The following is a 25,436-nucleotide window of genomic DNA, read 5'->3' as shown; positions in this document are numbered from 1 at the left end:
GGGGAACCTAGTTTCATCCTCTCCTCTGGACCCAGGGACCCTATATTAAACAGCTAGGTCTGCTTTCAGATGCACTACTGTATCCCTGGGCCACTTCCTATCTCTGAGTCCCCCATGGGGCTTCTCCACTCATTCTAGTCTTTCCTCTAGTTCACAGGTCTTTGGCTTCTCGATAGGTCCTGCCAACGCCTGCTCTCTCTTGAGTGGAACAAAAACCCTCACGACTGTCTCTCTTATCCTTGCCCCCTTTCCAGGGCCTTCATAGGGATTCCATCCTTATAGCCTTCTTCCATCAGCTTTCCCCAGAGAAGGAAATCCTCTTTACTGGGTCTCTTTCTTGGATTTCACCTGTAGCATTCACTGATTTCTTTTGTGAAGACCCACCTCCCCTCCAGCTGGATCTAACAACAAATCAAACCTGACAAATCCTCTAGGTGCAGCAAAGTGGGCTGAGATATCAGACTCCTGTTAACCCTTCATTCACCTATGTAGGGCAGATACTGCATCGCATCCTAGTTTTCAGAATATGCCACTTTAGCTTCTGCTCTAACAGTGAGCAGAGAAAACATACATTTCCTGACATACAGTACAAGATTTTTTTTCAAGTTAGAGACTTATGTGCTAGAGTTGGTTACAAAGAAAGAGGTGTTTCCTTATCTCCTCTTAGTCTGAACTTTTAAATGGGTGAAGCTTTTGACTAGGGTATGAAATGGGAGGCACTTTGAGTGTTACCCAATTAAAAAGATGCATCGTAGGTGTCTTAATGGACTTGATTTTACACTGTTCTTCCATTGGGCCCTATTTTCTTCTGGTGTAAATCAGCAGAGCTCCACTGAATTTAATGACAGGTTTCAGAGAGTAGCAGCCGTGTTAGTCTGTATCCGCAAAAAAAACCAGGAGTACTTGTGGCACCTTAGAGACTAACAAATTTATTAGAACATAAGCTTTCGTGGACTACAGCCCACTTCTTCGGATGCATATAGAGTGGAATAAATATTGAGGAGATATATATACACACATACAGAGAGCATGAACAGGTGGGAGTTGTCTTACCAACTCTGAGAGGCCAATTAAGTAAGAGAAAAAAAACTTTTGAAGTGATAATCAAGATAGCCCAGTACAGACAGTTTGATAAGAAGTGTGAGAATACTTACAAGGGGAGATAGATTCAATGTTTGTAATGGCTCAGCCATTCCCAGTCCTTATTCAATCCTGAGTTGATTGTGTCTAGTTTGCATATCAATTCCAGCTCAGCAGTCTCTCATTGGAGTCTGTTTTTGAAGTTTTTCTGTTGTAAGATAGCCACCCGCAGGTCTGACATTGAATGGCCAGACAGGTTAAAGTGTTCTCCCACTGGTTTTTGAGTATTATGATTCCTGATGTCAGATTTGTGTCCATTAATTCTTTTGCGTAGAGACTGTCCGGTTTGGCCAATGTACATGGCAGAGGGGCATTGCTGGCACATGATGGCATATATCACATTGGTAGATGTGCAGGTGAACGAGCCACTGATGGTATGGCTGATGTGATTTGGTCCTATGATGATGTCACTTGAATAGATATGTGGACAGAGTTGGCATCATTGACTTCCTGAGGAAACTACAATCCATCGGTGATCTTCCAGAAAACACCATCCTGGCCACTATGGACGTAGAAGCCCCCTACACCAATATTCCACATAAAGATGGACTACAAGCTATCAGGAACAGTATCCCCGATAATGTCACAGCTAACCTGGTGGCTGAACTTTGTGACTTTGTCCTCACCCACAACTATTTCACATTTGGGGATAATATATACCTTCAAGTCAGGCACTGATATGGGTACCCGCATGGCCCCACAGTATGCCAACATTTTTATGGCTGACTTAGAACAATGCTTCCTTAGCTCTCGTCCCCTAACGCCCCTACTCTACTTGCGCTACATTGATGACATCTTCATCATCTGGACCCATGGAAAAGAAGCCCTTGAGGAATTCCACCATGATTTCAATAATTTCCATCCCACCATCAACCTCAGCCTAGATCAATCCACACAAGCGGTCCATTTCCTGGACACTACTGTGCTAATAAACGATGGTCACATAAATACCACCCTATACTGGAAACCTACTGACCGCTACACTTACCTACATGCCTCCAGCTTCCATCCAGGACACACCACACGATCCATTGTCTACAGACAAGCTCTAAGATATAACCACATTTGCTCCAATCCCTCAGATAGAGACAAGCACCTACAAGATCTCTATCAAGCATTCTTAAAACTACAATACCCACCTGCTGAAGTGAAAAAACAGATTGACAGAGCCAGACGAGTACCCAGAAGTCACCTCCTACAAGACAGGCCCAACAAAGAAAATAACAGAACACCACTAGCTGTCACCTTCAGCCCCCAACTAAAACCTCTCCAGTGCATCATCAGAGATCTACAACCTATCCTGAAAGATGATCCTTTACTCTCACAGATCTTGGGAGACAGACCTGTCCTCACTTACAGACAACCCCCCAACCTAAAGCAAATACTCACCAGCAACCACACATCACTGAACAAAACAACTGACCCAGGAACCTATCCTTGTAACAAAGCCCGATGCCAACTCTGTCCACATATCTAGTCAAGTGACATCATCATAGGACCTAATCACATCAGCCATACCATCAGGGGCTCGTTCACCTGCACATCTACCAATGTGATATATGCCATCATGTGCCAGCAATGCCCCTCTGCCATGTACATTGGCCAAACCGGACAGTCTCTACACAAAAGAATTAATGGACACAAATCTGACATCAGGAATCGTAATACTCAAAAACCAGTGGGAGAACACTTTAACCTGTCTGGCCATTCAATGTCAGACCTGCGGGTGGCTATCTTACAACAGAAAAACTTCAAAAACAGACTCCAATGAGAGACTGCTGAGCTGGAATTGATATGCAAACTAGACACAATCAACTCAGGATTGAATAAGGACTGGGAATGGCTGAGCCATTACAAACATTGAATCTATCTCCCCTTGTAAGTATTCTCACACTTCTTATCAAACTGTCTGTGCTGGGCTATCTTGATTATCACTTCAAAAGTTTTTTTTCTCTTACTTAATTGGCCTCTCAGAGTTGGTAAGACAACTCCCACCTGTTCATGCTCTCTGTATGTGTGTACATATATCTCCTGAATTTAATAACCATGCTTTTACCAGGCTCTCCCTAAAACAGGGAGATGGAAGATCCAAGACTGCCTCCAAAGAAAGTCAAGGCATGGCTTGGCAGAGGCAAAGGAAGAAATTAGGGCATTTAAAGAAATTACTGTGCCGATGTGACTGGTATTCTTGTGAATACCAGTCATTTCCCCATCAGTTTTTGATGACACATCAGTTCTGTGCAAACAAGGCAAACAGAAGTTTTAATACTGTCATGTTAGTTTAATTTTTCTCTTGCTGTCACAACTATTACTGAAACAACTTCATGACTCACCCAAGAAATACTGCTAACTGTTGGTAGTGATATTTCCTGATGGGAGGTGGAAAAAACTGAGCTATGAAGAAAACATTAGGTGTTCACCACTCTGAAGCACTGGGCCAGCCCTCTCCATTATCCAAGTGTGTAGCTGCACAGGGGGTCTACTCCTGTGGGGAAACCACCCCCCACCACAAAAGACTTACTTGAGGTCACTGTCAAGACATATGATCTACACTCCTGTCATATTCCATCCCAAAAGCTAACATTTTCATTTCCCTTGTTCCCTATCCCCCTCATTAGAAGTTCTTTAATCCCTGGCCTGGTTGCCAAACCCTTCCCCTGCTATTGTTCTATACTGAATACTGACAGCCAGCAGGGGCTTATGTCAATACAGCACCCGACAAAACCTGCATCTAGCTCTGCTGCAGCAGGGCAGGTTGGAGAAGAAAGGCTGCAAACAGAATGGCTTGCCACACCTAATGTTTTCTTCATAGCTCAGTTTTCTCCACCTCCCATCAGGAAATATCACCACCAACAGTTAGCAGTATTTCTTGGGGGAGTCATGAAGTTGTTTCAGTAATAGTTGTGACAGCAAGAGAAAAATTAAATTAAGTACAGCTATTCACAGAATGAAAACATCTGAGTGATAGCTGAAGGGAGTTGCAAATCAGGCAAAAAGGGATAGTGGTAGCAAGGGGAGGGACCCTGTGATGGGGTGATGTTAGCCGCCATAATTTGAGGCCACTGGAAGCCAGCCACTTAGAACACTCCTGGCACTGGGTGTAGTTAGAGTAGGAGTGACTGAGGTAGTTTGGGTTTGGAAGGGATCACTTGCACCTGTATGAAGCTTGATGAGTTAATGAGGTAATTATCTCACCAGCTGGATAGCGCTGAGAAGAAAGCAAGCAGTATAAAAGGCTGAACCAAGGAATAGAAAGAGACTCCATATAGCTGCTGGGATGTACCTAGAATATAAACAATAATAAAGATGGTTGGTGGAGATATCCTGGTGGACTACGTGTGCTGCTTAATTCACAAGGAAGGCTTACCAGCCAGGGTTTCCAGGAGCAGAAGGTGGAACCCATACACAGACCCTTAGAAAAATATAGGTTTAAAATAGTCACATATTACATATAAGGAAACAAAAATAAATCCTTTTGTAGCTGTAGATGGCACATATGATACCATCCGTGCTTAAGTGATACTTCAGTGGGCGCAGAAAGGAAGATTCTAAAGACTTAAAACCCCTACAAGTCCTGGTAGCTTTGGAAGAGCATTCTCCTGATTTAGGCTGCTACAAATAGTTAACAGTCCTTTAGCTCACGATAGTTGTAGCACTTTTATTAATATTTCTTGCACAAGATGGAGAATCCCAAGCACTGCTACAGGCTGGGGACTGACTGGCTAAGCAGCAATTCTGCAGAAAAGGACCTTGGGATTACAATGGATAAGAAGCTGAATATGAGTCAACAGTGTGCCCTTGTTGCCAAGAAAGCTAATGGCATATTGGGCTGCATTAGTAGGAACATTGCCAGCAGATCAAGGGAAGTGATTATTCCCCTCTATTCAGCCACATCTGGAGTATTGGGTCGAGTTTTGTGCCCCCCACTACAGAAAGGATGTGGACAAATTGGAGCGAGTCTGGCAGAGGGCAACGAAAATGATTAGGCAGGTGGGGCACACTACTTATGAGGAGAGACTGAGGGATCTGGGCTTATTTAGTCAGCAAAAGAGAAGAGTGAGGGGGGATTTGATAGCAGCCTTCAACTACCTGAAGGGGGGTTCCAAAGTGGATGGAGCTAGGCTGTTCTCAGTGGTGGCAGATGACAGAACAAGGAGTAATGGTCTCAACTTGCAGTGGAGGAGGTCTAGGTTGGATATTAGGAAAAACTATTTCACTAGGAGGGTGGTTAAGCACTGGAATGGGTTACCTAGGGAGGTGGTGGAATCTCCATCCTTAGAGGTTTTTATGGCCCGGCTTGACAAAGCCTTGGCTGGGATGATTTAGTTGGGGTGGGTCCTGCTTTGAGCAGGGATTTGGACTAGATGACTTCATGAGGTCGCTTCCAACCCTAATCTTCTATGATTAGCCACAGACCAGTAAGAATACTATAATAAGGAAGAGCACCAGCCAAAGTTCGGACCTGTGTGCTCACGTTTACAAACATACCATTTCTAGATTCTCTCTCTCAAATAAGCACTCTCCTTCCCAGGAAAGTGGACGTACAGCTTCAGTCCCTCCTACTCAGTTTGTGAAGGTCACTTTTCATAGTTCTATTGAAGCATTTATAGTAGCACAGCATTCAAGAACCTTAGTTCCAAAATAGCTGTTTAAGACCACACTCCAGCTACAGTAGGACATGAAGACTATCATGGGACTAGCATTAAGATACATTTTATTGTCTTGAGCAAATAGACATCCCTGTGCAAAATGGATGTAATAACTAATCTCAAAGAAGAGACTTGATAAGATATTCTAAAGCATTCTGCTATCTAACCTCAGCTGCAAAGGTAACATTAATTAAAGTAAATTGGCAGTTATTAATTTAAATTACCGGTAGTAATGTGTTGGGTTTATTTTTTATTTAGCATTCATATCATTTGTTGTAATTTGACCAACATTACTCCAGTTAATAAACCAATGAGAAGTCTCAACAAGAATGAAGTGTTGTTTATACCTACACAGCAACATTCCTCAGTGCAGGGCAAAATTGTAACCATTCATTTTTGAATGTGGAAAGTTACACATACATAAAGTTATCAGAAAATAAAGTAAATGAAAACTGAACAGAAACAACAACTTTAATGAGTTGACATGATCTCATATTTTAAGCATTTACAAAATGTTTACATTATTATGTGAGCGGTCGAGTCAAAACAGCGGACTAGCAGGAATACAAAGTCTGAGAATCTGAGATATGATGGTGGTAGTTTCGATCTGAACACTAAGTAGCCATCTCATTGCAATTCAGTACTATATCAATATGTGTAAAACCATTATTTTTAAACATCAGTAAGTTCAGTGCTAAAATAATAAAACTCAGATCTCTTGGACTTCTGGTCAAATGTGTCTTTCAGTTTTTTCTTCAGACACATATTACTCTCTAATAATATTCACAAGCTATTTTAGATTAGAAGTTAAACTGTACAAAGATTTTCAGAAACAAGTGCATAAAATCCTCACTTAACATAATTAGACAGATGTTTGTTTGTAGTTCTTGGTATCCAAGACTTTTTTCCCACACATTGAGCAGATGCCTAAAAATGAAAAATAAGGTGTTCAAGTCATATTAAGAGTCTTTTTTTGGTAAATTTCTTTTCAACGATTTTCGTGGCTGTAAGTCTTTATAAAGAGTGTCTCTTCCAAAAAGTTGTCAAACAGGAAAAGTTGACAGATGAGTAGAATGAGCTCTCATTCTCAAGTTGTTTGTGTACTCTCTTGATTTTTATAAGAAATGGCAAATCATGCAGTAGTGATATTATGTCTGCTAAAGGAGTTCATTTCTCAATGATACAGCTACACTATGGATAAATCACTAACATTTAAAATATTAACATATATAACTAATATAATTAGGGCTGTCAAACAATTAAAAATAATTGCAATTAATCATGAGATTAAAAATAGTCGTGATTAATCGCAGTTTTAATTGCACTGTTAGAAAATAATAGAAAACCAATTTAAATTTATTATAAATATTTTTGGTGGTTTCTCTCCATTTTCAAATATATTGATTTAAAGTACAACACAGAATACAAAATGTACAGTGCTCACTTTACATTATTTATTACAAATATTTGCACTGTAAAAAAAGATATAAAAGAAATAGTATTTTGCAATTCACCTCATACAAGTATTGTAGTGCCTACAAGTCGAAGCATGAAGGGTCATACCAATGTTTAGCATATCTGGCATGTAAATACCTTGCAACGCCAGCTACAACAGTGTCATGCAAACACCTGTTCTCACTTTCAAAGGACATTGTAAGAAAGAAGCAGGCAGCATTAACTCCCATAAATGTAAACAAATTCGTTTGTCTTAGTAAAAACTACGAGGAGTCCTTGTGGCACCTTAGAAACTAACAAATTTATTTGGGCATAAGCTTTCCTGGGATATAACCCACTTCATCAGATGCACGGAGTGGAAAATACAGTAAGCAGGTATAAATATACAGTGAAAAGATGGGAGTTGCCTTACCTAGTGGGGGGGTCAGTGCTAACGAGGCCAATTCGATTTGGCCCATTCCCAACAGTTGACAAGAAGGGGTGAATATCCACTACAAATTCTGCACTTTCACAATAAAAAGATTGCACTACAGTATTTGTATCGGGTGAATTGAAACATACTACTTTTGGTTTATCTTTTTTGCAAATAATTGTAATACAAAATAATATAGAGTGAGCACTGTACACTTTATATTCTGTGTTGTAATTGAAATCAATATATTTGAAAATGTAGAAAATATCTAAAAATATTTATCATATATTTAAATTGGTATTCTATTATTGCTTAACAGTGTGATTAAAACTGTGATTAATCATGACTTTTTTTAAATCTAGTATATTTGTTTTGCGTTAATCACTGGCAAAACTGCGATTACTTGACAGCCTTTAATATAATTAAAGGTCTGCTGTAAACCAATAAGAGCTAGGAAGTTTAGAGTCAGGAATGGAGCATCAACTGACCCCTGTGTGTGCCCAGCTCAACGGTATGGAAAAACTATGTATATACCATAATGGATGCATTACAATAGTCTGCTTCTTTGTGCTGCAGATTTGATCTTTAACTTTTACTTCTCAGTTTCAGCTTAGTGCAAGTTTCATTTACAATGGACCAAGTACTTGTATAACTGGGCCAATAAGTCTCCTTCAATAAAATTTGCATTATTCTACTGATTGTGGCATATGGTTGCTCCATCTGATTGCCACAAATTGCAACTGGGTTCATGGGAAGTCAGAGTCAGCCATAAAGACAGCCATTGACATCTGCTCTTCAAGAACCACCATCACTCAATTCTCTCACAAACTGGGTTCCCCTCTCTTCCTGAGGCCTTGTGAGGCTTGTATGCTACAGGCACCTAAAGATTATATTTAATAGTCTTACGCCAAAAGAAGTTAAGTAAAATTTGAGACTATATGGGAAAACTGCAGCAATGGTTGGAAATTGAAGCTGGACAAATTCAGACTGGAAATAAGGTGTACATTTCTAACAGTAAGGTTAATTAACCATTGGTACACTTTAACAATGGTCATGGTGGATCCTCCTTGACTGGGAATTTTTAAATTAGGACTGCATATATGCTCTGGGGAATTTTGGGGTGGAAGTTTATGACCTGCATTATACAGGAAGTCAAACTAGATGATCATTATGGTCCCTTCTTGGCCTTAGAATCTATGAATCTCTAAATAAATTTCAAACACAATCACATTATTTTATATTAAGAGAGATCATGAAGTTGCTCAGCAACAGCAACCTTCAATAACAGTTTTCCATAAACCTACCAAGGTAAGTTTGAATTGTTCTTCAGCTCTACTATTTCTGATGCCTAAAATTAAAACAAGTGGAGTTCCATTTGTGCACTAAATTCAAGCTGGCTGGGGAAGGAAAAGTCAAACTACATAAATCTCACCTTTTTTATAAGCACATCCCTGGCAGTAGTGAGACCCTGGCTGATGAACAGAACTCTTACAAATCCGGCATATTGAAAATTTGTTCTTCCCATAAGGATCAAATCTAGGATGAAAAAATAAAATATTCCACACATTAGACGTTCATGTAAAAGTCATAGGAGAAAATACTCCCATCTGCCTCATCATGATAACTGCAAAATCATTGAACTTAGAGTGACTATGAACAGACAATGTAGAAAGACTATGGCTGAGGAGAGAGACATTCAAAGAGTCCTAAGGCCAAATATGGCATATGGAAGCTAATAATATGGCCCACTGCACACTCCTGCAGTGTGTCGACAAAGCTGATTAAATGCAAGTCTTTATTTGTAAACTATTAATGATAGAATATTTTGCACCTCCACACCTTTCATCTAATGGTCTCTAAGCACTTTGCAAATAGTGAATTAAGCCTCAAAACTCCTGTGAGGCCAACAACTATCACACTATTTTACAAGTGGATAAAGAGGCACTCAGCGGTTTCTCAGTGACTCATGGTCTCACAGAAAGTCGTCAGACGCAATAACACAGGGTTGGACAAACTACGGCCCATGAGCTGTTTTAAGCCGGCCCGCGAGCCGCACCACATGGTTCGGCTCTGCTCCAGCCAGGGCGCTGGGCCGGACCACGCGGCTTGACCCAGCTTTGGCTGAGGCGCAGGGTCATGGGCCGCACCACGCAGCTGCCAGAAGCTGCGGCATGGCCCCTCTCCGGCTGCTATGCGCTCCAATGGGAGCTGCAGGGGTAGTGCCTGCGGATGGGTCAGCGTGCACAGCCGCCTGGCCGCGCCTCCACGTAGGAGCCGGAGAAGGGACATGCCACTGCTTCCGGGAGCCGTTTGAGGTAAACGCCGCTTGGAGCCTGCACCCCCTGAGCCTCTCCCCATGCCCCAACCCCCTGCCCCAGCCCTGATCCCCCTCTCACCCTCCAAACCCCTCGGTCCCAGCCCAGAGCACCCTCCTACACCCCAAACTCCTCATCCCTAGTCCCACCCCAGAGCCCACACCCCCTTGCACACCCCAACCCCAATTTTGTGAGCATTCATGACCCACCATACAATTTCTATTCCCTGATGTGGTCCTCGGGCCAAAAAGTTTGCCCACCCTTGCTATAACAGAACCCAGATCTCCCAATTCTTAAACAATATCAAACCCTTCCTCTCCAAATCTAAAAGAAGACATTAGTGCACAACTATGCAGATATATGAAAATTTAGGGCGGACTTAAGCATTGCAAAGTTTGGGCATTTGTACTGCTATGTTCTCCTTAGAACAGAGCAATACAAGACGAGTCTGAAGATGCATATGTTTGTTTACAAATATTTATAGCATCATAAGAAAGAGAATTGTATATCACTTTTAAAAACTACTCAGAAATACATGAAACAAGTTTTGGCCCCAGAACAAACTTTAAGAGACCTTTATTGTTATGTGAGTAAAGTTAAAATTGCAATACTAACCTTGCCTTCTTTGAAGTCAGTGCCTTATTTTCATTTAGTTTTCGTCCGCCACTTTCTTTATAGAGGAAAGATAAACCAATGTACTGACTAATATCAAAGTCATTTGTAAAAAGCTTATTTAATAAATAAAAAAAAAAGACACACCCATATGCCCCCCCAGACTTGATCAAATAAGGGGGAAAAGTTCATTCAAAACAAGAGCCCAGGAACGTCATAAGTCTTGAAAATCCAATAGAACACACATTGAGTTCTCATATTACTTAGTCATATTACTACTACTATACACTAAATGTAGCAGAGGTGCAATATATTATAAACAATGAAAAGTTATCTACAGGACATGACTAACAGTTGTGACTAACGTAAGACTCAGTTCAATCAGCTTGCCTGCAGACAGTGTAGTAAAACATAAATCTTAGAGCAGGGGTGGGCAAACTTTTTGGCCTGAAGGCCGCATCGGGTTTTGGAAATTGTATGGAGAGCCGGTTAGGGAAGCTGTGCCTCCCCAAATAGCCAGGCGTGGCCCGGCCCCTGCCCCCTATCCCCCCCCTTCTTCTCGCCCCCTGAAGGCCCCCCCATCCCGGGACTCCTGCCCCATCCAACCCCACCCCCTGTTCCCTAATGGCCCCCTGGGACTCCTGCCCCATCCACCACCCCTCTTCCTGTCCCCGGAACACCCACCTCTGACTGCCGCCCCCACCCCATCCAGGAAGGAGGGGGGCTCCTTCCTGACTGCACCCAGCACCCCCTGCCCCCATTCAACCCCCCATTCCCCACCCTCTGACCGCCCCGACCCCATCCAACCCCCCCGCTCTCTGTCCCGACTGCCCCCCGCCACCCCATCCAACCCCCCTCCTTCCTGACTGCCCCCCAGAAGCCCTGCCCCCATTCAACCCCCCTGTTCCCTGCCCTCTGACCGCCCTGACCGCTATCCACACCCCAAACTCCCCTGCTCCCTATCCAACCCCCCCTGCTCCCTGCCCCTTACCGCGCTGCCTGGAGCACTGGTGGCTGGCGGCACTACAGGTGTGCCGCCCGGCTGGAACCAGCCACGCCACCGCGCAGCACAGAGCACCGGGTCAGGCTGGGCTCTGCAGCTGTGCTGCCCGGCCGCCCAGAGCATTGCGCCAGTGGTGCGATGCGCTGAGACTGCGGGGGAGAGGGAACAGCGGCAGAGGGGCTGGCGACTAGCCTCCTGGGCCATGAGCTCCAGGGCCGGGCAGGAGGGTCCCACGGGCCATAGTTTGCCCACCTCTGTCTTAGAGGATGCATACTCAATATTTTGTACATTTACAGAAACTTCCATTTGAGAATCTCTACAAACCATAATTTGGTCTCAATATATGAATTCTCATTTCCATTGTACAGTTAATTTGATACAGGTTTTGGTCAAGGAGGAAAAAATGGGAAAAGGTCTGGTTCCTTTTCCTATTGACTTCAAAGAATTGGTATGTAAAGCCACAGGTGGGTGGACTATAGCACTGCACAGAGCTCACTGCACAATTGAGTCTTAGTTACTTGCCCAATATTAGACAGAAAGTCTGTGACAGAGCTGGAAATGGAACCAAGGGTTTCTGACTCCCACTTCTGTGCCTTAACCACCAGGCAGTCCTCTCCTTTCTCTCTTCCTCCCAAAAGGATGAGCAGTCATATTTAATTACACTCCAATACCCCATTTTAAATCTACTGTTTGTTAGTTTGGTGTTCAGGTTCCATTTAGCTGCTAAATACGTAATAGTTCAATATAAAATAAAATGTGTTTAATACTTATAAATAACCAAGAATAACGAAGTGAAATACTGACCATGACTATTAGCCTGAAGGTGGGTGCAAAGTAAAATGTTGAGGGTGAGTGGACTAAAGCAAATAAATGGGCAGAAAAAAATGAATATAGGGTACCCCAAGGATTAAGATGTGAGATGACAGGACCTCTTAGTCCATGTTGACACACATCATTATTTCGTATTGCAATATAGTAGAAACACATACAGCACCACCGAAAATCAAAGTAGTTATATTCCCAATAGACTGAATTATCAGGGGAAAGAATCTGACTTAATTTTTTTTTTAATTTAAATTAAAATTTTAAATTAGTGGAGATAGAATATCTCCTAGAACTGGAAGGGACCTTGGAAAGGTCATCGAGTGCAGCCCCCTGCCTTCACTAGCAGGACCAAGTACTGATTTTTGCCCCAGATCCCTCAGTGGCCCCCTCAAGGATTGAATTTACAACCCTGAGTTTAGCAGGCCAATGCTCAAACCACTGAGCTATCCCTCCCCCCCAGAAGTGGGAGACCAGCTTATCTACTGACATCTCTTTGTGTAATAACATAAATTCTTCCTCAATTAAGTAACACTTTCAATACAGTACCTGTAGTGTTTCTTGCTCCATCCTTCCATGTGTCAGGTGTAATCACAGTGCCAAGTTTCTTCTCACCTATAACAGACCATACATCGGGGGGGGGGGGGGGGGGAAACGAGACCTAGTTTTCATTAAGGCCTCTAAGCAAATGCTGCTGATTACTACAAATGTCATTAACTATGTATTTCTGGAGCCAGTGCTCAGCAAGCTCCCTGTCAGGAGCCGGGCTGTGCTTGGCCTCTATAGGTTCCCTTCGCGAGAGAGGCCTGTTCACGCACAGAAGCAATGACACAGGATCAGGACATAAGGCGAGAGCGGGGAGAGGCAGTGGCGCGAACCTCGAAGGGGCGCCAAGGAACAGGTGCTCCACACAACCCGGGGCAGTTCAGCCCAGAGCTATGCCCGTCTCGGGCCCCACCTACCAGCCGGGGAGATGAGGCCCAGCCCGGAAGGGAGACCTGCCCCCGCGGGCCTATCCCCTGTTCAGAGGACGGGGCTGCCCCAGGGCCCGGCGCCTGCGGGGACTCACACTTCTCGCAGACCATGCTGAGGCCGAACCGCGCGCCAGGCTCCGCTGCCGGGCAGCCGCAGGGAGACAGCAGCTGTAAAAACGTAAACAAACCGCCGCTATCCGCTTCCGCTTCCGGCCTCCGCCTCGCCCTGCCCCCTGGACCCAGCCTCCTGGTTTGCCCCAATCACATAGCAAGTTAGCCTGATTGGTCGCCACCACTTGTCAATCTCAGCCCTTGTTTCCACGGCATTGAGCAACGCGCGCCGCGCGGCCACCTACGCAGAGACTAGAGCGAAGGGGCAGGTGAGCCCCGTGGTCTCTGACCTCACGTTCGGCGTCGCGTCGTCCCGCCCACTGCCTCCTGGGTGAGACTCAGGTAAGAAGAAGACGGCCTTACCTCCACCGGCCTTCTCCTCCCGCTGCTCCCCCCACTGCCTCTCCCCGCCGCCTTCTCCTCCCGCTGCCTCTCCCCGCCGGCCCCTGCTAGGTAGCTCCCCCACTGGTCTCCCTCCCCCGGCAGGCTGCTTCTCCTGCTGCTCCCCCACCTGACTCCTTTCTTCCGTAGGCTGCTCCTCCCGCTGCTGACCAAATTCGGGGATGAATCCTGGTCACGTGCCGGCTGAGGCACGTTGCACATAGGCTAAGACGAAGGCAGGTCATGGCATTTTGCTCCTCTGCAAATTGTCTGATGGCACAAAGCCTGCGGTGCAGACTGTCACTGCCTGGAGATGCAAACATCAGCAGGGCCCTTGCGTCAGATGTTGTAGCAGGAAACATTATCACAATCCGTTGCCAATTACAGGTTATAAAGAATAATATTAAGCAGGAACCCTTCCCCTCCCCAGTGTATCTTACAAGACTGAGTAATTGTTTTGTCTTGGCAAACAAAACCAGGATTCCCCATATATCTGAGAAAATCAGGAGAGGGTGGGCTGAAGAGTTAGCTTCTTGAGTTTCTTTGTGGTTGTATGTAGTAAAGGTTAAATCTTAGTTATTTGAATGCCCTGCCTCTCAAACAGTTACAAATTTAGGTTGACTAGAAGTGGATAGTTAAGGTTGAAAATTGCATCTGCTCTTTAAAGGGTTTCCATCAATTTATAATTTATATATATTTTTCCATGGCCCCATGTTTTAACACTGTAAATTATGAAAGCAAATATTTTTTCAAATCTGCTTTTTGTTTTTTGTGCTGTTTGTTTACTTTTTGTTTACTCTGTGTGCTTTTGTTCACATGGAGAATGAAAATGCTGAGTTTCATTTTGTTTGTATGTATTTTCTCTTTGTGCTCAACATGGGAACCAGTATATCACAGTGTTGTTGCAAACACTTCAGAGTTCAGAGTAATGTTTATATATAAAAAAATCTAAAATGTTTCTATTAGTTGTCTCAAAATCAAATTAATCAGCAGTGAATCAGCATCATCTAGGCTGTGTGAGTATTCAGTTCAGCCAGCTTTTGAACCATTGGGTAACCAATTTTAAAGTATTTTATTGCTGGTTTTTTATTCTGAAACTTTTTTGGAATGAAACATAATGATTGCTCCTAAACTGAGTTTTCTGTTTTAGAACAGCACATAATTTATCTTGCTATACATTCTAACCAGGAAAAATATTTTTCCTCCCTCTTAAAGTTTTCAATAATTAACTACAATAATGTTGTTTGCTTTATTGTAGGTGGATATTCAAGATAGAACACCATGAAAGATACAGAAATAAAGAGACTGCTGTCTGCCCACATTGTCTCTGTTTTGTCCATTATCCTAACAACTATTGTTCCACCTCTCTTCTTGGAGAACTTCTCAGTTTTGGGAACACACCTTATCTGGTTGTGCATCTGTTCTATTTGTGTAACTACTGTAAATATAATCTTGTATATAATACTTAAACCAAATCCATCTTCTAAGAGAATTTCATTTGCTCACAAGGTAAGACTTCGTATAGTTAGCTTAATGCTAGTAGCTTTGAGGGAGGATTGACTATCTTTTTACTGAAGGAATCAGCTAGGAAAGTGAAAGGACAAAATACATTCAAGTGCTTTGTTGTCAAATCTTGGCCTTTGTAAATGCGCTGAGTAAGTGTGTATTACCTTTTGAAATGAGTCCTGTAGTTTTTATTGTCAGGAGGGGGTCGCAGTCCAATGAAGTTTGAGAAACCCCTATTACAGGATTGTAGAAAGTTAGATACCCATTTCTGAAAGTGGCACTGTCCTCTTGAAATCTAGTCAGTTTTAAAATGTAGTTGGAGTCAAATATAGTTTTATATACTATGATGTCTCTGAGTCTCTCTGCCAGTTTTTAAAATATTTTGTTTATTTTTTAATCTTCCTTGGTACTTTGTGGAAGATGCATTCCAATAAAAGAAGCATACAACACAAAGGTGCACGGGAAACAAACTGGGAAACTTTTTTTTTCTCCATGTTTTCCTTCTCAGTTATAGTCATTGTAGGTGTTATTTGTAATAGTACTACAGTAGGTAAAACACATTTTCAAACTGAAGTGTGATTTTATTTTTTTAAGCTGATAGTGCTTTAAAACATTAAACACAGGAAAACTTGTATATTAAATGATTAGTTTCAACCGTAGCCCAGTGTAATAACTTCATTGACATGTTTCCAAGGCAGGCATAGTGGAACACTGTTGATAAAATGAAGAATATATATTGCTTAATGTACTATTTATAGAGCATTATCCTGATATTTTAGTGTTATTTTTTTTAGGTAACCAAATTTCTAAAATGCTGTGTATTCTTCTTCATATCATGTATACTGTTTCACGGAATTATCGTTCTTTACGGAGCACCACTAATAGAGTAAGTCTGAAAACCCTATCTTCACCTAAAAGCTGTAAAGCTCCTTACAAATATTGGTTAAAAGGCTTTGGATTAAATTCTGACCCAAACGAAGTTAATGGCAAAATTCCCATTGATTTCAATAGAGGCAGGACCTCACCCATTGTCTGTATACATTTTGAGGCAAGCACTAGTAGGAATTAAAAACAGACGGCTGACCACTTGCCTTTTAGTATATGCTCATTCTGTTTTATAATCTACATGGAAAAATGATTAAAAAAAAATAAAAAAAACGGCATGGGAAAGTTGCAGTACAGTAGAACCTCAAAGTTACAAATACCTCGGGAATGGAGGTTGTTCTTAACTCTGAAATGTTCATAAGTCTGAACAAAACATTATGGTTGTTCTTTCAAAAGTTTACAACTGAACACTGACTTAATACAGCTTTGAAGCTTTACTATGCAGAAGAAAAGGGCAGCTTTTAACCATTTTAATTTAAACGAAACAAGCAAAGAAACAGTTTCTTTACCGTGTCAACTTTTTTTTGTTAACGTTCCCTTTATTTTTTTAGTAGTTTATGTTAAACACAGTACAGTACTGTATTTTGCCTTTTTTTAGGGAGGGGGGGTCTTTTCTGCTGCTGATTGCATACTTCCGGTTCCAAATGAGGTGTGTGGTTGACTCGTCAGTTCGTAACTCTGAGGTTCTGCTGTCTTTTCCTATCATATTAGCATTTGGGATGTAAGTTATAGGGGGAAACCTGCTTTGCATCTGTCATGGCTGCTGTTTGGAAGTGGCATTGAGATGCTGAGTAATGACATCATCATGCAGGTAAAGCTCGTTATCTGCTTCCACAGTCAAACTAGAAAGATGAAAGGTTTGGGAAAGTAAAAAAATCAGTGGATACTTTAGTTCAAAAGTGACTATCCGTACAAATTACCAGTGTGTTTGTTAAAGTTGTACAGGACCCAAATATTTAAGATCATTTACTACATTTTTTAGTTTGTTTATGGGGCTATCTGGGGATATTGTATTCCTTTCCCTTTATTCCTAAAGGCTGAACAGAAGAAACTTCTCTTGCTAGATTAGTTTTAAGAAGGTGTGCACATTTTCTAATGGAGCTGGCATTTTTTTTTTAAACTTTAGACTCATTGCTCTTAATCTTTTTTAGTTAATTTTGTTATATCCCTCCTTTTATAGGTCAGTGCTTGAGACATTTCTGTTTGCAGTACTCCTATCTACATTTACTACTTTACACTGCTTGTGTATGCTGGGACCAAACATCCAAGCATGGATAAGGGTATTCAGTAAAAATGGGTAAGTTTTCATTTTCCTCCTTACAATATAAACAGATATGATTGCAATAAAAACAACGAGGAGTCCGGTGGCACCTTGAAGACTAAGGTTTATTTGGGCATAAGCTTTCGTGGGTAAAAAACCCACTTCTTCAGATGCATGGAGTGAGAATTACAGATTCAGACATAAATATATATTGGCACATGAAGAGAAGGGAGTTACCTTACAAGTGGAGAACCAATGTTGAAGGCCAATTCAGTCAGGGTGCATGTGGTATACTCCCAATAATTGATGAGGAGGTGTCAACACCAAGAGAGGGAAAATTGCTTCTGTAGTGAGCCAGCCACTCCCAGTCTCTAGTCAAGCCCAAATTGATGGTGTTAAGTTTGCAAACGAATCGTAGCTCTGCAGTTTGTTTTTGAAGTCTGTTTTTGAAGTTTTTTTGTTGAAGAATGGCTACTTTTAAATCTGTTATTGAATGTCCAGGGAGATTGAAGTGTTCTCCTACTGGCTTTCGTATGTTACCATTCCTAATATCTGATTTGTGTCCATTTATCCTTTTACGTAGAGACTGTCCAGTTTGGCTAATGTTCATGGCAGAGGAGCATTGCCTGCACATGATGGCATATATCACATTAGTAGATGTGCAGGTGAATGAGCCTCTGATGGTGTGGCTGGTGTGGTTGGGTCTTATTATGGTGTCGCTATAGTAGATATGGGACTGAGAAGGCAACGGGGTTTGTTACAGGTATTGCTTCCTGGGTTAGTGTTTCTGTGGTGTGGTGTGTAGTTGCTCGTGAGTATTTGTCTGTAAGTCAGGATTGGCCTGCCTCCCAAGGCCTGTGAGGGTGGGAGATCGTTTTCCAGGATAGGTTGTAGATCGTTGATGATGCACTGGAGAGGTTTTAACTGGGGGCTTTACGAGATGGCCAGTGGTATTCTGTTATTTTCCTTGTTTTGCCTATCCTGTAGTAGGTGACTTCTGGGTACCTGTCTCGCTCTGTCAATCTGTTTCCTCACTTCCCCAGGTGGGTATTATAGTTTTAAGAATGCTTGATAGAGATCTTGTAAATGTTTGCCTCTGTCTGAGGGATTGGAGCAAATGCGGTTGTATCTTATAGCTAGGCTGTAGACAATGGATCATGTGATGTGTCCTGGATGGAAGCTGGAGGCATATAGGTAAGTATAGTGGTCAGTAGGTTTCCGGTATAGGGTGGTGTTTATATGACCATCACTTATTTGCACTGTAGTGTCCAGGAAGTGGATCTCTTATGTGGACTGTTTCAGGCTGAGGTTGATGATGGGGTGGAAATTGTTGAAATTCAGGTGGAATTCTTCAAGGGCCTTCTTCCCATGTGTCCATATGATGAAGATGTTATCAATGTAGTGTAAGTAGAGGAGGGGTACTAGGGGACAAGAGCTGAAGAAGTGCTGTTCTAAGTCAGTCATAAAAATGTTGGCATACTGTGGGGCCATACGGGTACCCATAGCAGTACAGCTGACTTGAAGGTATAAGTTGTCCCCAAATCTGAAATTGTTGTGGGTGAGGACAAAGTCACAAAGCTCAGCCACCAGGCGTGCTGTGGCCTCATCAGGAATACTGTTCCTGACACCTTGTAGTCCATCCTCGTGTGGAATATTGGTGTAAAGAGCTTCTACATCCATGGTGGCCAGGATGGTGTTTTCAGGAAGATCACCAATGCATTGTAGTTTCCTCAGGAAGTCAGTGGTGTCTCAAACATAGCTAGGAGTGCTGGTAGCTTAGGGTCTGAGGAGAGAGTCCAAATAGCCAGATAATCCTGCTGTAAGAGTGCCAATGCCTGAGATGATGGGGCGTCCAGAATTTCCAGGTTTATGGATCTTGGGTAGCAGATAGAATACCCTTTGGCCGGGGCTCTAGGGATGTGTCCGTGTAGATTTGTTCCCATGCAGTAGCAGAGAGTTTCATGAGCAGATGGTGTAGTTTCTTTTGGTACTCCTCAGTGGGATCAGAGGATAGTGGCCTGTAGAATGTGGTGTTGGAGTGTTGCCTGGCAACCTCCTGTTCATAATCCGATCTGTTCATTATGACTACAGCACCTCCTTTGTCAGCTCCTTTGATTACAATGTCAGAGTTGTTTCTGAGGCTGTGAATGGCGTTGCGTTCTGTACAGCTGAGGTTATGAGGCAAGTGATGCTGTTTGTTCACTATTTCAGCCAGTGCACATCTGCGGAAGCACTCTATGTAGAAGTCCAGTCTATCATTTTGACCATCAGGAGGAGTCCACGCAGAGTTCTTCTTCTAGTGTTGGTAGGAGGGCTCCTGTAGGTCAGTGCTCTGTTCAGTGGTGTGTTGAAAATATTCCTTGAGTCGGAGACGGCGAAAGTAGGCTTCCAGATCACCGCAGAACTGTATCATGTTCGTGGGGGTGGTGGGGCAGAGAGTCCCTGAGATAAGACAGACTCCTCTGCCAGGCTAAGTTTGTGGTTGGCTAGATTAACAATATTGTTGGGTGAGTTAACGGTACCACTGTTGTAGCCCCCTGTGGCATGTAGGAGTTTAGATAGTTTACTGTCCTTTCTTTTTCCTCTGTAGAGAAGTAAATTGTAAATGGCTTGTCTTGATTTTGTAAAGTTCAATCACGTGGAAGTTTGTGTGGAAGTTGGGGTTTTGCTCCAATCCCTCAGACAGACAAACACCAACAAGAGCTCTATCAAGCATTCTTAAAACTACAATACCCACGTGGGGAAGTGAGGAAACAGATTGACAGAGCGAGATGTGTACCCAGAAGTCCCCTACTACAGGATAGGCAAAACAAGGAAAATAACAGAATACCACTGGCCATCACGCAACGATCTACAATCTATCCTGGAAAATGATCTCCCACCCTCACAGGCCTTGGGAGGCAGGCCAATCCTCACTTACAGACAAATACTCACGAGCAACTACACACCACACCACAGAAACACTAACCCAGGAAGCAATCCCTGTAACAAACCCCGTTGCCTTCTCAGTCCCATATCTACTCTAGCGACACCATAATAAGACCCAATAATAACCAATAACTTCAATTAGAAGTTGGAGACATTGATGTTTAAAAACTGCAAACACGATAGTAGTAATTCTTTTTTTATTATGTATATCATACTATAGGTCTATAAGGTTAGAGTCTGATCACACTTGTTTTTACGTTTAAGTGAATCACTAGTGACTTAAGTGGAGTTACGTCTGATTTATACAAGTGTAGAGAAGATCAAAATTAAGCATACTGTGTGTAATAGTTACATGTAATGACCTTTATATTAGCATATAAGCTGTGCATGGGCTTTGGTAGTCATTAATCATACTTTACAGGTCAGTTGCATAGGGCATTTTCTCCTTTCACTCTAAAGAGTAGAGGGAAACAGAAATTAAACCTCTGAAAGATTTAATAAAAGTTATTGAGTATTTTTAGTCAAAATAAAGTAAGGCTAAGTACTAAAATATTGTCAATCCACCCCATTGTGCTGGGTGGTTTTAGCTCGCCAAATGGTAGGTGAGTTCATATCACGCATTCTACAATGATTTCCTCAGTTCTACTAGGTTAGATTTCAGCTTGAACTCAGTTCCATTCTTTTCTAGGATTCAGTTTAGCTTTTTAATGTTGTTTTGAACATAATTATTTGTATGGCTGTACTATGCTTTAGGAGGCAGGCTTGTCTTGTCTTGGCATTTCCACTTGGAGAGACCACACTCCCTTCATATCTCTTTTTCAGTGTCACAACTTTTTAAAGTAAAATACATGTTTCATTCAACATAATGCAGCTGATTTGACTCATTATCTACTGGGTGCAAATCCATTGCAAAGAACTACTGTAGTAATCTTGTAGTCATCTAGTATCTCAATGATTTTCCTTTCTGGAAATTAATTGCTTAGTTTTTAATTTATTAACTGGAACCATGCTCGCAGGAGTGAGGTGGAAGTCAGGGGGACATGAGCTGAGGGAGGGGCTGATTGTGCGTGCATTGTGTTCCCAGATTGATTTATTGGGTTTACCATGTGGAGTGAGGAGTGGGTGATTTGATGGTGAGGGAGAATGGAGTGGGGAAGGACTCCCTCCTTTTTTTTTTTTAAAGGCAAAAAAGTTTGCCTTAAGTTTTAGTATGTTGAGTTGTGGGGGAGGGGAAAGGGAGAGAATTTTGTACATAGTAGGAATGTATTTTAGAACAGGGAGCGGTAATCTTTTCATTGAGTTCATTGGATCAGGCTCAATAACTGTGATCTTATTTTTGTAACCCTCATCCACCTGTGTGTTTTTTAAAAATCAATAAACCAAGCTCTGTAGAAGGTGCATGTGTTTGTAATGAAAATGCTATAATTAATATTCTATTGCAATGACAAAAAAAAGCTTGAAATTAGAAAGCTATTAAAGCCTAGCTTAATGAATACAAATATCTATCCTGAAAAGGGTTAGAGTTGTGTTATGCATTCATATTGCCAAATTATTCACTTTGGAGCTTTGTGAAATCTTTCCACCATTTTAGTGTATACTCTGGTTTCTCTTCAAATCGTATAAATCTTTCTCCTAAAACAAAGATCCAGATGTGAATATCTTTTCACATAACTATTGTAACATCATGTTCAATATGCCCCACCATAGGGCTGAAAGGCCTTTTCAAGTGGACTACTTGTCACATGTAACCCTTTATATCCTATTGGTATAGTTACAGATGAGTCAACCCCTTACTTCTTACATAGTTGAACCTGATCCTGCAAGATTTGTAATGTTTCTTTGAGTGCTGGGCACCCTCAGTTCCCATTAGTATCGCTTGCAGAGGCATTCACCACTTTGCAAGATCACTTGTGAATTAAGTTATTATGACATCAGTTTTTAATTTAATGTCTCTCCTTTTAAAAGAATGTTTGCCCTTTTGTAATGACTTACATAATTTTTGAAGCCACATAGATCAGATCTGTGTATTATAAAATAATCAAAAATTGCTGCAGAATTTTCCATTGTGCAGAATTTTCCATTGTGTAGTGCACAGAGAAGAATTGTGGACATAATGTTCTCAAATAAAAATGTGACCTTGGATTGTAAGTGTCAAATCTACAGTTTAAAATTGTGTAAAAACAACTTTTGTTAGTTTAGCCTTCTAGGATTTGATTTAAAATTGAACATAAATTGATACTTTAAGAGTTGGAACACTTCAGTGTTAGCACAATATTTATAGTATACATATGCATGGGATCTCTTTGAGATACACCTCTACCCCGATATAACGCTGTCCTCAGGAGTCAAAAAATCTTACCGCGTTATAGGTGAAACCGCGTTATAGCGAACTTGCTTTGATCTGCCGGAGCGTGCAGCCCCGCCCGCTCGGAGCGCTGCTTTACCGCGTTATATCCGAATTCGTGTTATATCAGGTCACGTTATATCGGGGTAGAGGTGTATGTAAATAAGTTACTGTATTTTACTTCATGTCATCCTGTGCCAAATTTTAAGTAAACCCTAATCTGAGCTCCAGTTTTCTCTAATTCTGCATCCAAAGAATGGGTTGCCTAAGCCAGTTGCTTCTGGACTCTGTGTGTAGTGTGACAGCTAGTATTGCAGCTAATGTCACTAAACTAATCGCATGCTATCATATGCTGTCACAAGCTGATAGTGGGAAAGAAGACCTTTTTACAGTTTATCAGCATGAAAGGAGGTGGGGAAACTGCTATTTAAAAGGCTTTTCAGTAATTGTTGGCTAAAATAGCAGCCTGAGTAAAAGACTTTAGAAATCAGCTAGCAATTGCTGATTTTTACTGCTCCTGTTTGAGTCTTTGTTTCAAGCCACTAGTCTGACTGATCATGTTGAAAATCCCTAGCTGGCATTAGTTGCATTAACATCTGATACTGTGCTATAGAAAATGAATTGAGAGAGAGTGATTTTATTTGGTGTTGATTCTGAAAACCGAAGTATTTAGTTTCCTGTAAGATGTAACTTAATTATTCAGTTATATGGTGTCATATGTTCTTGAGACTTTAAAGTGTCTTTTATGCAGAAGTGCTACATTAGAACATGCCAAAACTAGAATTGCACATGAACATTCTACTCTAAGGTGGGATCCCCTGCCTATGAAAAGTCCATGGGAGCAGACAGCCTCACCCAGAATTGCAGGGAGAGAGCTGGGCCAGACTCATCCTGTTAGCCCCTACTCCTGACCCACCCAGCTCATGGCCACAGTGGCCCATCCCTCTCTGGGGGCACTACATGGGGAAAAAGCTTACCCCACCGTCTGGGTGAGGGAACTGGGTCAAGTTGCCCTAGACTCCAGCACATAGCGATTATCATGGTGGGTGGGAAATAAGCCACTGGAGCTTTCTTATGCTGCCAGCTGATGTAGTTAGTCTCTAGCTCAACTGTGCTGCAGGTCCAGGAATTGAACCCTACTGATGATGTGAGGTTGTTACTGTTGCACATAATAGAATTTGTATTTATTTTTCCTTTTAAAATGAGGAAATTGCATACAGAAACCTCGTTAAAATACATTATTTAGGCTGTAGAGTCAAACATTGAAAAAAGTTAGGAAATGCCAGACTATAGATTGCCTATGCAACCTTAACTCTGCCCCTTGTCTGTATCATAGAAGATTAGGGTTGGAAGAGACCTCAGGAGGTCATCTAGTCCAGCCCTCTGCTCAAAGCAGGACCAATTCCCAACTAAATCATCCCAGCCAAGGTTTTGTCAAGCTGGGCCTTAAAAACCTCTAAGAATGGAGATTGCACTGTGTGATTGTATACTATGTCCTCCCCAGGACCCTGACTACTCATTCAGTGCATAGGATAAAAGATCCTCAGGGAATGAGGCTGCTATTCAAAATCTTTATTCAGTTATTGGCCCCTGCCTGCCTTACTGCACACCATCCAAAGCCAGCAATGAATACAGAATTATTCATTCCTTATGGTCTTTTCTAAAGCACTCATCACCCTGATATCTGAGTGTCTCACAGACATTAGTGAATTTGTTTCCACTTCAAGATAACAGAGTGGCAGAGCCAGACTTGGAACTCAAGATCTCCTGATTCCCAACCTTGTGCTCATTTCTTCAGACCACACTGCTTTACAGCCAGAGGTGCTGCAATACATAACTCCTGTTGACTTCAGATGCCTTTGCAAGTGCTCAGCACTTCAGCAGGTTATGCCCCGGTGTCTCAAGTTGGGTAACCAGAAATTGGGGAACATGCACTTACTGTCCACTTGTCAATTTTAGTTTTAAGCGACTTGCTGAGCATCACATGGTATCTGTGTCGCAGAGTCAGGGATAGAACTGAGGTCCCAGTAGGGTGTTCACCTGCCTTAAGCAGAAGATCATCTTCCCTCTTACTGCAGTTCTCTACTTACCTCCCCGCTTCTGCAGAAAATGAGGCAAGGATCCTACAAACAATCTCATTCACTACATAACCATAATTCATTCCATGAGTGCCTTCCATCCTGTGTACTGATGGCAGGAATCTTGTGGAAAAAATACATGATCATGTAATTAAAGATTGTATCATAATGCTTATGCACAAGAGGGGCAGATTAAGGTTGCACAAGCAATCTTAATTCTGGCATTTCTTAACATTTGAATGCTTTACTTTGTAACCTGAATTTTCTTTTAATATGGAGTTTTGATATGTAATATAATTTTGAGTGTATGTACAAAAGCATGCATGGGATTTGAGTTGATTTTAATTACTATTCTTGACAATGAAGTAGCTCTTAGTTTAGTGTTTTTTAACTGAAATAGCTGTTTAGGTTCCAAATGATCATTTAAACATCTTTTAGTTATACAGTTTGTGACAGGTTCGGTCACAGGGATCCCCTTGGGACTGTCACCTGATGTGCTGAAATTACCTCTGAGCCCAGTTTCCCTCCCAGCTTGGGACTTCCAGAACCCTGCCTTGTTG

General features: G+C 42.0%; 2 protein-coding genes across 4 annotated transcripts in view; one reads left to right on the top strand and one right to left on the bottom strand.

The window, feature by feature from the left end:
* Positions 1-6,242: 6,242 nt before the first annotated feature.
* Positions 6,243-14,146, bottom strand: CRIPT (CXXC repeat containing interactor of PDZ3 domain). Of its 2 annotated transcripts, none has more exons than XM_065590694.1 (6): positions 14,005-14,146; positions 13,478-13,550; positions 12,958-13,023; positions 10,587-10,641; positions 9,089-9,192; positions 6,243-6,716 (listed from the first exon to the last, which is right to left on the bottom strand). In XM_065590694.1, the coding sequence occupies exons 2-6, from the start codon at positions 13,491-13,493 to the stop codon at positions 6,652-6,654; spliced, it is 306 nt and encodes a 101-aa protein (XP_065446766.1). In that variant the 5' UTR covers positions 13,494-13,550; positions 14,005-14,146; the 3' UTR covers positions 6,243-6,651. The 2 variants fall into 2 exon arrangements, with proteins under 2 accessions (XP_065446766.1, XP_005296182.1); XM_005296125.3 differs by lacking the exon at positions 14,005-14,146 and adding an exon at positions 13,857-13,924.
* PIGF (phosphatidylinositol glycan anchor biosynthesis class F) overlaps positions 13,693-25,436 on the top strand; it is a 43,770-nt gene continuing 32,026 nt past the window's right edge. The window contains exons 1-4 of one of the 2 annotated variants that reach the window (XM_005296122.5): positions 13,693-13,835; positions 15,133-15,383; positions 16,175-16,266; positions 17,446-17,562. In XM_005296122.5, coding sequence (XP_005296179.1) covers positions 15,156-15,383; positions 16,175-16,266; positions 17,446-17,562 — 437 coding nt within the window. In that variant the 5' untranslated portion in view covers positions 13,693-13,835; positions 15,133-15,155. Of the gene's footprint in view, positions 13,947-15,132; positions 15,384-16,174; positions 16,267-17,445; positions 17,563-25,436 lie in introns of both variants that reach the window. The other variant, XM_042855168.2, reaches the window with a different exon arrangement.

The sequence above is a fragment of the Chrysemys picta genome, chromosome 3, assembly GCF_011386835.1.
Source record: "Chrysemys picta bellii isolate R12L10 chromosome 3, ASM1138683v2, whole genome shotgun sequence".
Taxonomy (NCBI): domain Eukaryota; kingdom Metazoa; phylum Chordata; order Testudines; family Emydidae; genus Chrysemys; species Chrysemys picta.
This window is presented reverse-complemented; position numbering and strand designations above follow the sequence as displayed.

What these genes read in the sequence shown, in the direction of transcription:
- CRIPT (XM_065590694.1), bottom strand. An exon ending in CTGACTTCAAAGAAGGCAAG is followed by an intron (nt 9,193 to 10,586) that starts GTTAGTATTGCA and finishes TTTTCATCCTAG; the next exon opens with ATTTGATCCTTATGGGAAGA. An exon ending in GGGATGTGCTTATAAAAAAG is followed by an intron (nt 6,717 to 9,088) that starts GTGAGATTTATG and finishes TTTCATTTTTAG; the next exon opens with GCATCTGCTCAATGTGTGGG.